The 15,106-nt window shown below is 43.8% G+C and overlaps 1 protein-coding gene across 1 annotated transcript; it reads right to left on the bottom strand.

Annotated features, from left to right (window-relative positions):
• Positions 1-4,715: 4,715 nt before the first annotated feature.
• Positions 4,716-13,737, bottom strand: LOC1280263 (brain-specific homeobox protein). Its single transcript, XM_061656048.1, has 5 exons — positions 12,155-13,737; positions 9,513-9,802; positions 9,190-9,355; positions 8,934-9,067; positions 4,716-5,817 (listed from the first exon to the last, which is right to left on the bottom strand). The coding sequence occupies exons 1-5, from the start codon at positions 12,748-12,750 to the stop codon at positions 5,090-5,092; spliced, it is 1,914 nt and encodes a 637-aa protein (XP_061512032.1). The 5' UTR covers positions 12,751-13,737; the 3' UTR covers positions 4,716-5,089.
• Between the last annotated feature and the right edge of the window lie 1,369 nt (positions 13,738-15,106).

Genomic DNA, 15,106 nt, shown 5'->3' with positions numbered 1-15,106 from the left:
AGAACTTTATGCCTATGGAATGTCTAGGGTCTACATCAATTACACACAATTGTGTAATTTCCTCACTAAATCACTAAAGATTTGGAAATAAAATTTTAGCATTATATTCAAAAGATATCAATATTTTTCTCGGAAATGTTAGTGCACCTCCAGGAATATCTTGCACTGCCCCGGGCAAAAATGGAGCCATCAGCGACAACGTTAAAACATTATTCGTTTCTTGCCGTTACGACACATTGATTGAAACATTGTTGGTGCCGTGACCAGGAGTAAGCTACGCAAGCACCTCACACACGAGCCATTCCTTCCCTTCCAGTTCTGAATCACTGTGGCTCGTGCGTTATCAACATCATCGTCATCAAAGCGCGAAAGCATTAACCACTCTCACAGTCGTGATGTGTGCAATACAATACAATATGGCCTGCCTGGCAATGAAGGCAACAACAAAAAAAACCCCTTTTTGCCCGGTTCACGAAACGCTTATTTACGCCTTCATTGATCGTATCGAAATTTAATAACAATATTTACATGTACAGCGTGTGCATCATCCCCGGCGCTTCCGGCGGTACCCATCTTTCGCTCCCAAGAGTCAATCCCCTCTTAATTCCACCCGAGTGGTTTGTGTGCGAGTGTGAGAGCGCGTCCTTTATTAACGTGATCCCAGTAATTTTTGAGCCTCACGCCTCGGAAAAAGTCACAAAGGGTCGCTGAAAAACCTTCTGCTAACTTCATCCATCCACCCCATCCAGACGATCCCGCGTGTGGAAGTGTGGCACGAACCTTTTGGTGCAATAAATCCAATCAATTTTCCCGCTTTATTCGGTGGCATTTTCCGCGCCGCCACCGAATCTTGTCTTGTCGAGCTGCGGCCACTTTTAGCTCGCGCTTGTGCGATGATTTCGGTGACGCACGTAGGACATTTTTATTTCGGGGTTTTTTAGCTCTCTTTTGCTCGAACTTGTTGGTGTGTTTGAAGTTGAAGTGCTATCTAAATTGTCAATCTACGGTGCGGAGACTCTCGTTGTCCGGAGTAATGGGCACGGTAAGCTCGAAACGCCCCGCTGAAAGGGATGATAGCATTGCATTAGTGTATGGTTTTTTTTTGTTCCACTTGAGCTAATGGCTCTCTATTTGGGGAGAAGAGGCAGAAAGCTAAATTTACATTTTATACACCCAAAAAAAAACTGGAATAATGAATTTAAGAGTGTTTCAAAGAGTATAACTTTAAAAGCTGATATTTAAACAAACCTTTTTAATTCAATCAATACATTTAATTGCAATAATTTAACTCAATTAAACTCACGCCTACCGTCCGTCCGTTTGTGATGTTATCGAACTAAATTTGCCCGCCCAAACACTCACGTCCCATTTAGGGCCAAATGTGATGCTTCAGCCCCCGGGAACCCATTGCCAACTGTGATTGCCCCCTATGCTTTGACATCTCGCATTTAGAACGCATTCCAATCGCAGTCAACCGTTGGCTGATCGTTGCTACGGAGATAAGTGTTATGCAACTTTGTTGTTATTGTTGTTGTAGTTGGCATTGTGCCTGTGTTTCCCTGCGTCAAGAGCAACAATTATCGTTTGGTGCGTTGACATTTCCCGGATATTACAACAGCACTGCAATCATCCCTTTAACCCAGTTGTCCTGTTGTACCGTAAAAGGAGCGCAGAGAACGGTTTGCAACTGATTGGGAACAGGTTAAATCGCTCATTCTCATAACGTGTGCGCTGATTTAAATATCACATTTTTCATAAGGGTAACATCGCATTATTGCATGTGATTCTGGAAGCGATAAGTGGTGAAGCGGAAGCCCAAAGAACAAAAGCGTCCGGTTGACACCGAGTTGGCGTGCGATGCCCCTGTTCTTTTGTGAGTTACTCGAGAAGAGCGGTATGCAGAAGCGCCCGGAAGAAGATGAGGGTCTATTTAACCTTCGAACAAAGGATGTCAACGGTAAGAGCGTGTGCACATGTGTGTGTGTTTGTGTCTGTTTGCGTAATTTTATCGCTCTTTCAACACTTCAGAGCTGTCCGAATCATAATTGTACAGCATTAGTTGTGTAATCATTAGGCAAATCGGAAGATAGAATGTTATCAGATATACTTTGTCGAAGCAGTATTTGCTCCGAGATATAGAACACTTCCTGCAAAAGGCTTCACTTACAAGACACCCGGGCAGCAGAGTAACTTCTAATTGCAGCCGTCACGTTCTTCACATCTGACCTTTTGCAGCGCTAATATCCTGCTCTTAGCTTTCTTCCAGATCTTTTCCCTCCAGCACGTCCCAACTAGGTCAGTGCCATTCCATTCCAAAACTTCCTTCCCATAGCCTCCTCAGCATTCCGTCCCATACCATTCCACCGTTAGCATAGCAACGCGGTAATGAGATGATGCTGGTACGTACCCATATTTGCTTCCCAGAGCCAATACAGCCTTCCGGGATGAGACTCCACTCCAACCAGATGTTCCCAGGACAGCGCGCCGTCAACCAGGCCGGTGTTGTCACTTTGGTGATGTTTGCAAATAACAACCAAAAGGTAGAACGTGCTTTCCCGGCAATGTAACCGTGAAGAAAGTGGGCAGAAAGGAGGGGAGGTTTGCTAATTAGTTACTTAAAGACTTTCTGACGCTATACGCGGCCAAGCGCGTCGGTGTACGTGCTGGGAACGGTGGTTTTGATGTGGACGTGATGGAGGGAGCTTTTTTATTTGCTGAAGTCGGTTCTGGTTAATATCGGTTTGATCGTATCCTGCAGGCAAGTTCTCACGGTTATTTAATTTCCCGGCTTTTTGTGATAAAAATAACGAAACATCTTTACTTTCGGGTTACTTTGATGGATACATTTTTACGCCAAATTTTTCAAACCATTGCTGCAGGGAATGATATCAGTAGTAGACTCAGGTACTGGATCAGAACAAGTACTGTATCAGCTTCTAAGCCATTACAGGTTAATTCCTTGATTGGGATAGGTCCACAGGTACAATATTCTTGAATTGGAAAAACGTAGGGATGAGATCCCATATCGGAATAAACTCAGGATGAACTCCCAGCCTCTGAGCGCTGAGTACAGTATCATTTTGAGAACCGATATGGTTATGGATTCAGGATTTGTTCTAAAACCGAGACGGATTCAAGACTAGTTCCAGGACCGATATAGCTTCGAGATCAGTTCCAGGATCGGTGCCGGTTCAGGGCAAAGTCTAAGACCTTTATGGTTTCAGGATCTGTGTCAGAACTGTGATAATTTCAGGATTGGTTTGCAGACTGATGTCCAGACTATGTTCAGGATCTAAGACTTTAGTAAGTATCGGATTATTTCCCTAACTTAACAGAATGGGTTTAAATGTGTTCCAGTATGGGTACCAATAATCAGTTGTTTTGTGAGGTTGCTCTAGGATTTAATGAGGAATCAAATGAAATCATTAAGATTTAACGTTTATATGGAAATTCAACACCCAATTCCTTGTTACCTCTAAACTCCGCTAATACATTGTGCCAAGCTGCCAAGTTGTAACTTTGCTGTTAAATTGAAGATGATTATTTCTTAAATTAAATTCGAAAGCCTACGACATTTCTAATCGTTCAAATCTAAATTCTCATCAAATTTGCATGCGCACGCCAATAATTTTCAATAAAATCGGTTGAACATTTGCTGGCACGTCTGCTCATCCCGCGAAGCTCCGAGAGCCCCCCTTGAAATGGCGTCCAATCGGGATCCTCCAATCGAGTCTTCCGCTGAGTAATCCACACGTGCCGGTCCACCAGAGAGCCGGTGGTACGTAGTACTACGCTCATAAAGTTTAATAATGCGCTCAATCAGCAGATGATTTGTGGTGGAAGGTCCTAAATGAATTACCCCCCGGCATCTCGTCCGTTGGCGCCGTCACATAGCAATACCTAACACACGGTACACACACTCAGCTTGTGTCAGAAAAAGGCGAAGGCAGAAGAAAATAGCAAAACGAGCGTTCTATCACAAACGGCTGCAGCAGCGTACAGCATGCCATATCTTCATCAAATATAATTGGAACTAATGAGCGTGCACACACACACACACACACGCACGCTCACCAAAGCATTTACTGAGTCTTGGAAACTCTTTGCGAACCGTTTTTCCTCCCAGCAGTAGAAAACCCCGGAAAGATTGCAACGGAGGATGGCCGTTGGAGGAGCGCGCGTGACAAACGCGCGTGTCCCTCTCGTATCCTTGCAAACTCTGCGCATGCCCCCGTTGAACCCCGTCTGAAGCGGGGCAGTGGGTAGGTAGAGAGATTATCATCGCAAACCTTCTTTTTTCCAACGATTTCAATCATTTTCCGACATTTTCCACTATACACCGTGCGTTACATATATATACACGGGGCACAGGGGTGTTATGTACATGGAACGGGAAACCAGTCCGCATAGCTCCGCCCAACACACTGAACTAGGGGAAAAAGGTGCATTTTCCTTACTATAGTGCGAGCATCTCACTCGCACACCGGAAGAGGAAGCGAAGGTAGGATGGTAAATTAATCGGAGATGATTTGATGTAATTGAGCCGCCTTTTTAGCTATTTGCGATTTGCAATTAAAGGCATTGGAATAATTGTCCATTCCATTGGTTGTCTAACGAAGTGCTTCCGCTTCCGGAGTTTGTAGTTATTTCCTGTTATTTCCTGGAAAAGAGCTGTTTGTATGTTTATTTAGCAAGAACAAGCTGTATAACAATCATTTGTATTTCATTTATTTTATTGAAGTTTTTCTCCTCTTTGGTTTTTGCACACTTTTCGACTAGAAATTGGGGTTTACACTTAAAAGTTCACTTTCTCTTTTGTTTCTTTGGTACTTCTCCTGTTGTGTGTCTGTTAATTAAACGTTTTCCGATAGTTTGTTCTTTCTTTTACGATTGTTTGCCCTGTTTCTGTATTTTTATTGCCAATTGAAAGAATATCTAGCTTTTCTAAATAAATTAAACTCACTTTCTAGAACCGATTCGAACCTTCTTGAACAAAACGCATTTCACATTGCATTTAAAAACACACAACCGTCCATTGGTTTTTGTTTGCCCCTTTTGCACCTGTTTTTTTTTAATCATTTTTTAGTCCTTACGTCAGATAACCCTGATCGTCCCCTACAATGTCCACATCACTGCAGTCAGAATCACTGTCATTCATGAGCTCATCGTCACTTGACGGTGGCGTACGGTGGTGGTGGTGGTGGTTGTGGTTGCCACCGGACGGAGGCTGCCCTCCGAGCTGTGCCAGATGATGTGCGGCCAATAGATGATGATGGCCACCTTGATGTTGCTGCTGCTGATGAGGAAGATGATGTGGATGATGGGGATGTGAATGATGGTTGGAATGGAAGGGATGATGAAGCGAACCATTTCCACCCGGTCCTAGGGCGGCTGCTGCTGCCGCAGCTGCTGCGGCCGCCGCCGCCGCTGCTGCAGACCGTTTCACTAAGCTAAAGGAGGAGTGCATCGAGCCGCTACTGGCACTGGATAACGGCTTTAGCACACCACTCGCCGAGGACGAGGAGCCCGAGGAAGACGTGGAGCTTGGTGGTGGTTTGGCACCGCCGTGGGATAGACCGGTTGTGCCCTTACCATTGCTGTAGGAGGTGAAGCTACTCCGCTCTGCCGGTGGTGGTCCCGACGATCCGGACGAGGAAGACGACCCGGTGGAACCGGCCGAGCCGGACGAGGGCGCTGCCGGCGGTCCGTGTAGCCGGCTTGAGGTGGAGGACAGGGAGGAGGAGGAAGAAGATGATGTGGATGAGTTGGTGCTGCTTCCCCCTGCAGTCGCTCCGGTGCCGCTCGAACCGTTGTTATCTGTGTGAGAGGGGTGGGGAGTTAATGATAATTAGCGACGTTGAGGAATCAATCAAACTTCATTGAAATCGATAATGATTTTCAAGTGAATTGAAGTGAACCTGTGGTTCTATGGAACTAATTATACAATCAATCAAGTTAGCGCCAGAAATCGATTAAGTCAGTTAGCGCCAAAAAATATGCAATCTGCACAGCAAAATCATCTTGTTTGTCGTCTGAAGCAACGAATAGAGGTAACGGACAAGGCGTACGGTGTATTTCCATAGTTACAAAAACATTTAATTTCGTCATTATGAATTTCACAAACTTCTAACTTCAATTTCAAACGTGGCGAAAATCTACTGACGGAAAGTAAAGAATCCGTAAGTAAAAATATTTAGTTATTCTGATGGAGTTGACATAACAATTGACACTTTTTTACTCACACACTTTGTGAAGAAAATGTGTAGTTCAATTTTAGAAAGGTTCAGGAATTTCCATGAATTACAAAATACTGGGTTTTCCAAGTCAGTTTCGAATGTAATAGTAATTTTTAATTTCCTCAGCATGATTTTCAACACGTTTCGAGTTAGATCGAGTTTAACAGTTTTTTTTTGTTATATGCTGAAAATCATGTTTAAGAACTGAAATTCCATTATGAAGTAAATACGTCATTTGACAGCTGTTGAAAAACACCTTGGAGGTGGTGAATAATTGTGTGCACTTTCGAATTTGACTTGCAAAACCCTGTAAGCAGAAATCTTGATTTTACAGGGTTTTCCCAAGTCAGTTTCGAATGTTGTTATTCACCGCATGCATGAAGTTAATCCACTTGAATCTGATATTTCATTGCCATCATCATAATTTTTAATTTCTACAGCATGATTTTCAACACGTCTCAAGCTGGATTGAGTTTGACAGTTCTTTGTGATGTGTTGAAAATCATATGTTGAAACTGAAATTTCATTTTGAAACAAATAAACTATTTGACAGCCGTTGAAAAACATCTTGGATGCGGTGAATAACAATGTTTACATTCGAAACGGACTTGGAAAACCCTGTACCCTCGAACTCTCATTTACAATGGTCTTTTGCATGGTTCCATTAGTATAAAAAATTAGTATAAAAAATATTTATACTATTATTCCAATAATAAAAGCACTAATTCAACACTTGAGAGATGATTTGCAACAACACAGTTGTCATATGTATATGACAGCTGTTGAAAAACATCTCGCAAACGTTGAACAATGCTGTTTTTATAACAGGTTGGCTGATAAGTCCCCGGTCTGACACATAGATGGCGTCGCTAGTATTAAATGCATATTATTTTTATATAGTACCAACCTTCAAATGATTCGTGTCAAAATTTGACGTCTGTATGTCAATTAGTTTGTGAGACAGAGCGTCTTTTGTCAAGCAACTTTTGTTATTTTGTTGTTCCACCAAGACAACGCACCGTGCCACAAGTCATTGAGAACGATGGCAAAAATTCATGAATTGGGCTTCGAATTGCTTCCCCACCCACCGTATTCTCCAGATCTGGCACCCAGCGACTTTTTCTTGTTCTCAGACCTCAAAAGGATGCTCGCAGGGAAAAATTTGGCTGCAATGAAGAGGTGGTCGCCGAAACTGAGGCCTATTTTGAGGCAAAACCGAAGCAGTACTACCAAAATGGTATCAAAAAATTGGAAGGTCGTTATAATCGTTGTATCGCTCTTTAAGGGAACTATGTTGAATAATAAAAACGAATTTTGACAAAAAAAAGTGTTTTTCTTTGTTAGACCGGGGACTTATCAGCCAACCTGTTAGGAAATTGACACGAAAAACAGTTTAACTTGATAGAAAACTATGTCAATCTATTGGGAAAATTAATCTGCAAATTGTTTGGTTCTTAAAACGTAATATTTTATAGCATGTTTCGAGAGAAAAACCCCATAAAACCTCTAAACATAATCTTCACCTTTACGGTGCCCTCAATCAAAGCTTCTACAAAAGCGACAACCTCCACGAAGTCGACTTCACTGTGAAGCTTCCAATTCTAAGGGCAACGAGCATGTCAGGAATTTCCTTTCGATCCGCGCACTATACAGCGCTCATACACTTCTCCTTATTCTAGCGTGACCACTATATTGCATACCAGCGCATTGTTATATTCAGCGCAGCTTCGAAATAACACACCATTCATCCCCTTCCACACACACGCGCACAATAGCTCTCAACATGAAAGAGCCACACCGTCGTGGTGGAAAATGGTGGGGAACCCATTGTTCGTGACTTCAACCCGAGTCAAATTCAAGTACCCTCCAGTCTACGCCCTTCTAATATCCTCCACAAACGCTCCATTGTGACTTTGGGGGAGAGCAGAAGAACTGTCCGTCCAGTTTTCCACAAACTAAACGGCTCTGTCTTGCTGCAGGAATTTTCATCAACAACGGAATTCTATCCACTCCACGACTAAAAATGAAGATATAAGGGAAGAACGAAGATAGAGAGAGACAAGGCGTCCCTATTCCTACTGGCAATCCTTATTTGGACAAGATGGACGTCTGCAACGTCTTTGCGTTTCTAGACACTCAAAACTTCTTAAAAGGGTTTTTAAACCCCTCTTCTGCTAGGAAAAATAACATCACACACACAAAAACACACACAAACCTTTAAGAAAATCGAACCCTTAGCCAATAACCAATAGCCAACAGTCGCCATCATGAAAAGCATTCCTGACCAAGTCTCAATATGGCCGCTCTGTTGTCGCCTTCTTCGACTTTTGGAGAAGGAGACGACATCTGCCAAGACGGGTTTCTTGCCGGTAATTGAGTTAGATTGCCATGTACCCTTCTCTGCTGCACGCAGTAGGCTGAGTATCCTACTTCTTCTTCTTGAGCAAAGTGCGTTACCATGCGGCAACCCTCCTACCAAAGATGTCTATGCCTACTTTTATTAGACAAAGAAAGTTCTCATGTTTTTCCAAAAAAAAAAGAGAAATTGCTGCAAGCTGTTTTTCTTCAACTTTCGATGCTAGGCCATTCGAATGCAGACCATTGTCCCACAATTACTCTGCCACACTTTTCAACCCATTTAACTTGATTAGAAGTTACACTCCGACGATGATGGGTTTCCTCGGTGTTGTCACTTACCGGCAGCGTTGACCTCACGTCGCCGTAGCTGCTTCTTGTGCTTCATGCGACGGTTCTGGAACCAGGTTTTCACTTGCGTCTCGCTTAGCCCCAGTGCCGAGGCCAGTTCGACACGTTCGGGTGTCGATAAGTAGCTATCATTACGATAAAACAGAACAAAACACACACCAAAAATTAATATGAAATATGTTTCAAATCACCAACCACATGGACAAAGTTTGTCCGTTTATTTCATTATGTCCTCCAGCCTCCTTACCGTTGTGCTTCGAAACGCTTCTCCAGCCCCGTAAGCTGCGGATCGCTGAACACGGTGCGAGCTTTCCGGCGTCGGCAGTGGCGCAGCGCACTCATGCCCATTCCCAGTCCGAGGGCAATGTCGGGACAGCCGGCACCGGGAAAGAGTGGTGAGCTGGCAAATATTCCTGTTCCCAAAAACAAACCCCCCAACAAACAACAGTGCCACGTTAGAGAGTGTCTCCATCATCATCATGTCCGAACATATGTTACGGGGAGGAACTTTTTCGAGGTTGACGAGGAAATTTAATTATCGGGAAAAACAAATCACTCTCTCGCACATACCTTGCGAAAGAAAGTACGGATCGACCGTTTTGTAGCCAGTGGCCGATGGGGCAAGATAGGCGCCGAGTGCCATCTGCAGATAGCCCGGGTCGCTGTACGGGTTGGTGGTGTACATGACGCCGGCCGACGGTCCGCTGGTGAACTGAACGGGACCGCCGGAACTGCTCACTGGTGGGGCTGGCGGTGCGGCAGGTGGCGGTGGTGGTGGATGCTGGATTCTGGGTGGTGGTACGGTCACAGGCGATGACTGCTGTGGGGTGCTTGGGTCCAAGTTTAGTTTGCTGGCAAATCTGTGGAAAGGCAAAGAAGGGACTACATTAGCTGGAGGAGAATTGAAAGGGAAATTAAATTCATACATATGCCTTTTGTTTTTGTATTTCTTTTTTGTTGTAAATAATCATTCATTTCAAAATCAAGCAATACCATCTAGCTGCCCATTAGTGGTTTATCAAAGTTAGTAAAACTTTAAAAAAGATGTCAAATACTAGCATTCCCAAACAAAAATCTGATACACTTATTGAAATATTTAAATGATAGCTTAACTATAACTTCATAAAACTTTATAATACGCTGGTAATTATCATTACATTCTTTTTGATTATTTTTGTTGTTGTACATTCTTTCATTCAATTTGATTTCGTTCTTTTCCTAAGTAATCGATCTTCTTTCTTCTTTGGCACAGCAACCGTTAGCATTCAAGACCTGCCTAAAAACCACTCTTCTATTCTAGTAGGGCTAGACTGACTTTCTGTGACTTATTGATTACCCATAACAGAATTAATCAGTCCATTACACGATTGAGGAGGCGCGGTCCATTCCAGGCTTGAACCCATCACGGGTACGATGTTGTTTGGTCGTTCGAGTTTACGACTGTACCACGAGACCGGTCAAAGTAAGCAATCAATTTTGTTTAATTTTGTAGATTAATATGGCTAGACGAGCTAGTTGCTTGAAACATTATCCTAAAGTACAGTTCTCGCTCGGTAATCCACACTTTTGACAACCAAATTCATGAGATGATGAAACAGCTTTCGGTCAAAAGTAGTGCAATATGAGGAAAAAGATAAATATCTTTATATTTTTAAAATAACAAGCTTTTTTGTAACATGAAAATGTATGTAAAGTAATAGTTACACCTGTTTCCATCTACGTTCGAATCTCGTGCCGTTTGCATCGAATCGCAAACCGCCTGCTTCGAATCGCATGCCACTACGATCGAATGCGTGCACCCATGGTTGAATCGCGTGCCAGTACGGTTGAATCGCGTTCCACTATGGTCGAATCATATGCCACTACGATCGAATCGTGTACCGCTACCATTGGATTTCTGAAAGCAAGAGCATAGTAAACTGTTTGTTTACGTTTGAAAGCTGTTTCCTTCTTCGCCGACGGCATTTCATTTGTAAAATACTAATAAAAGGGATTTATTCTCTGATTATAGGTAAACCCCACGAATATTGGTTGAAACCAAGGATTTTACCATCAACAACGAACACCGAATATTAGTTGAACTTAAGGATTTTACCATCAACAAGGGACCACGATATTCGTCGATAACAAGGATTTTACGTGTAATCAGTGAATAACTGCCTTTTATTAGTACTATTTTACAAACGAAATGCCGTCGGCGAAGAAGGAAACAGCTTTCAAACGTAAACAAACAGTTTACTATGCTCTTGCTTTCAGAAATCCAATGGTAGCGGCACACGATTCGATCGTAGTGGCATATGATTCGACCATAGTGGAACGCGATTCAACCGTACTGGCACGCGATTCAACCATGGTTGCACGCATTCAATCGTAGTGGCATGCGATTCAAAGCAGGCGGTTTGCGATTCGATGCAAATGGCACTAGATTCGAACGTAGATGGAAACAGGTGTAACTCATGAACTGAGACAAAAACAATAAGTTGAAAATAAACAAGACATCAGAACGCCATTCCATAATGCGCACTCGATCAAGAGCGGATGGCCGAGCGTAAACTTTATTACAATGGTTCATACCCTGTCTTGTGTTTAAATTTTCCAAAAATATGTTCAGTATGTAGTAACATCATGTTTCTACTGTTATCACTGCTTTCGTCTACTTTAGAATTAATAAAATCTCTGTTTTGTCTATCTATCTGCTCTTGAGTTTTGTAAATAAAATTCCTAATTAATAATTGTTTACTAATATTTTATTTGATTATGCTCTTTTCTTGTTTAGGAGAAATCAAAATTATATTAAATGTGTTTCATTGTTCAAAACTCAATTCTCCAATTGAACTTATCTAGCCGAAGATTCCAGATCAATTATTGAAGCTGTGTTGTGCACTTTATAATGAAATTCCTTATTGTTTTGCTCTCGTTGTATTTTCCTACAATACTGTTTTTATAACTTTGTCTATATTTTTTTCATATTTGTTTAATGACTAGCACAGTTTACCTTCAAACTTGGATTGTTTTTTCTCACTTAATTAAACTAAATTAGTTGTTGGGAGATGACAAATCATTAATCTTGACTTTTGACTTGTTGTGTCATAAAACTGAGCGAAAATGCTTTTTCTTCTCTTTATCAACTTTTTACAACACAACTCCCAACAGGAACAAGTTTTCAAATGTTATCACTTTCTTATTTTGTCATTCTTAATCTATCACCTCACCTTTCCGAATGTAACACCGTCGCCTTGCGATACTGCTGCTCCTCACCGTTCCGAACCAATCCATTCCCATCCGGTCCGCCTGTTTTTCCACGCACTGCGCCACCAACAACGTCACCGCTTGCTTTGATACTATTTCCACCACTCTGACTTTGATTTCCACCACGCTGCGCACTGTCCCCCACTTCACTAAACTCACTAGAGCTCTTGCTACGCTCGTGACCGCTCGTAGCACCACTGGGCAGCACCACCTCGGCCAAAGTATCGTCCAGTTCCGATTCGTCACCGTCCGATTCGAGGGACCGTTGATCACCAGCACCGGGTGATGATGGAACCGTTCGCACTGAGCCTCCTGCCAAACGCTCCCGGGACGGACTGTTCGGATGTCCTACACTAGCAACACCACCACCGGCACCATCGTTCTGGAACAGTATGTCCTCGATCGAGAACGGTGTCTTGACGGCAATGGCCGTAGCGGAGGGCGATTTGCAGCGCGCACCGATAGCCGCCGGCAGTTGATCCTTCGTGCCGTAGCCGCCCGCACGTGCCAGATGTGCCTGGACGGACGATGCCATGCCACGGTGGTCGGTTGTGCACATTTGAAGTGAGTGGAAATTCGGAAAATTGATGCTTCACAACTTCACGCTTCAGCACTGTCTTCACCACTTACGAACCCACACACTGAACGAACAAACTTGTCAATCCGTCACCCCGTGCTGGATTGCTGCGCTTTGCGCGCTTTGCATCCTTTTGCTACCGTTGCACACCGACGACTGGCGGTTGAATGAGGAGTCGTCGTTTGTCCTGGCAGTCCCTCCTCGCACACGGGCATGTACCGGAAGAACCCATTATATACAGCGCAACCGGGCGGAGGGAAGCGAATCCTTGGGCGAATCATCATCCCCTTCCCCAGAAGCTGTGATTGACGATCCTTAAATGCACTCTCTCACTCTCTCTCAATCTCTTTTTCTCTATCCTTCTCACAACTAGCCTTGAATAGGAGGAACCTTGGCTGCTTTGATGGGCGAGAAAGAACCTTCCCTTCCATTTTACATGCTTTCGCTAATGAACCTCACTCAAATCTCTCCTCTTGCTACGAACACAATTCCCCTCTCGGTTTTCCCTCCCTTGATCGCTTGACGAACAAATTGTCTGCTAAATTGTGGCAAAATTATGTTTTATCATTCCCGTTTACGGCGGCGTCATCTCTCTCCTCGCTGCTTCGTTCCTACCAAAGCTATCGATGATGCCCGTTGACGACAGCTCCGTTGTGAGTGTACATAGTAGACCGAATTGGCGACAAAATGGCGGCAAGTAGGCAAACGCATTAGCTAGCTATGGATGCTGAACTGTTGTTGATTGGGGTTTGGAGTTTGGGGGAGGCTCTGCTGCCCTTCCTGGCACACCAGCAACAAAATAACGATCTCTGGTGGCTCTTACAACGTTGCCCACTGTTGCCCAATTAGCGGGGTCGTCCTGGTCGCTCCGTTCCGTTCCGTTTGTTGGTGTGCGCGGTGCAAAGTTTACCCATTTGTGCAACGGGGGATGATGGAGCACGGCGTACTTACTGCAACGCTGATGGAATGTTAGGTCTCCCCCCCCCCCCCCCCCCCCCTTTCCAGGTTACTATACCACACTGATGCTGCATTTATGGTGCAAATAGAGCAGTGTGAGTGCACCAGTGCGCACAGGGAGTATTGGATGGGTGGGTTTATTGGCACAGTTTGCCCATAGATTACTGTCATCCCGATTACCATCCTCTCCTGTGGTTGTGGTATTTTTCGCACCCCGTCCCTCCAAAAATAATGGCAGAGAAATGGGGCTAAATATTGTGTAACGGAATTAATTACATATCATTATAATTAACCACCGCGAAATAATGGTGGGCACACGCCGGGCAGGAGGACACTGGTGTGGTGGTTTAAAACATTTTACACGCGCACAGCTTGCTGCGAAAATCGCGCGTGCCTTGGTGACGGTGAGTGTGTGTGGGAAGGAAAATGGGCTGACTTCACCCGTGTTGTTGCTGCTGATAACGCTAATGAAGGGCGATGATTTTTAATGAGCTGATGAAAAGCCCGCTTATGGGCAGGTTTTGGATGCACTTTTGGCACGTGTGGTGGTTAAGAACAAAAACCGTTTATTAAAAGTTGATTGATTATCAACGTTTTTGGTGTGATTTTTAAATGAATTGGAACCAGTTATCAGCAACTGTCTATTAGTGTCTTCGAAACCCAATACTCTTATCAAATACTTTAAAGATAATAAATAATGAGTTGACTTATAAAACACCTCATTTTCACCCGGAGTCGGAGTCTTTCAGAGTTATCCTGAGTCGGAGTCATCCGGACTCAGTCGAAGACATCCAAAGTCATCTGGAGTAATCCGAACTCATCCGGAGTCATTCGTAGTCGAATGGAGTGATCCGAAGTCGTCCTGAGCCAGAATGATTCGAAGTCATTAGGAGTGGGAGTCATCCGGAGTCTGCCAGAAGCATTTAATTTCGTTGGTTTGATTTCCTGTTTTGCTTTGTACGTGTACATCTCAAACAGGCCTTTCTTTCTGAGAGTCTGTAGGAGTCCGAGTCGAAGATGTAATGCCTGACCATAAGAACATTACACCAGTCATTTCTTGACTCTGGTCGACTCCAGACGACTCCAGACGACTCTGGCCGACTCCGGATGAATCCGACTCAGAACAACTCCGGACGACTGCGGATGACTTCGGATCACTCGAGACGACTGCGGATGACTTCGAATTACTCCGGATGACTCCGACTCCGGATGATTCCAAACGGATCCAGATAATGCTGGGGACCTAGCCGTCCGAGATCTGTTCCGAAATTTGTGAAGTCGGATCGTATTCAATTCCGAATGTTTGCAAACTTTACCCATCACTAGTTTGAACAGTATTTGGCTTAGAAAAGCTAGGTAAATGAGAATGTGTTTTGTGTAG

This window comes from Anopheles gambiae, chromosome 3 (genome assembly GCF_943734735.2).
Source record: "Anopheles gambiae chromosome 3, idAnoGambNW_F1_1, whole genome shotgun sequence".
NCBI lineage: Eukaryota > Metazoa > Arthropoda > Insecta > Diptera > Culicidae > Anopheles > Anopheles gambiae.
Note: the sequence above shows the minus strand (reverse complement) of the source record. Positions and strands in the feature narration are given on the sequence as shown.

What these genes read in the sequence shown, in the direction of transcription:
- LOC1280263 (XM_061656048.1), bottom strand. Translation starts at nt 12,750, where the DNA reads ATGTGCACAACCGACCACCGTGGCATGGCATCGTCCGTCCAGGCACAT. An exon ending in ACGGTGTTACATTCGGAAAG is followed by an intron (nt 9,803 to 12,154) that starts GTGAGGTGATAG and finishes GCCTTTCCACAG; the next exon opens with ATTTGCCAGCAAACTAAACT. An exon ending in AAGCGTTTCGAAGCACAACG is followed by an intron (nt 9,068 to 9,189) that starts GTAAGGAGGCTG and finishes TCGTAATGATAG; the next exon opens with CTACTTATCGACACCCGAAC.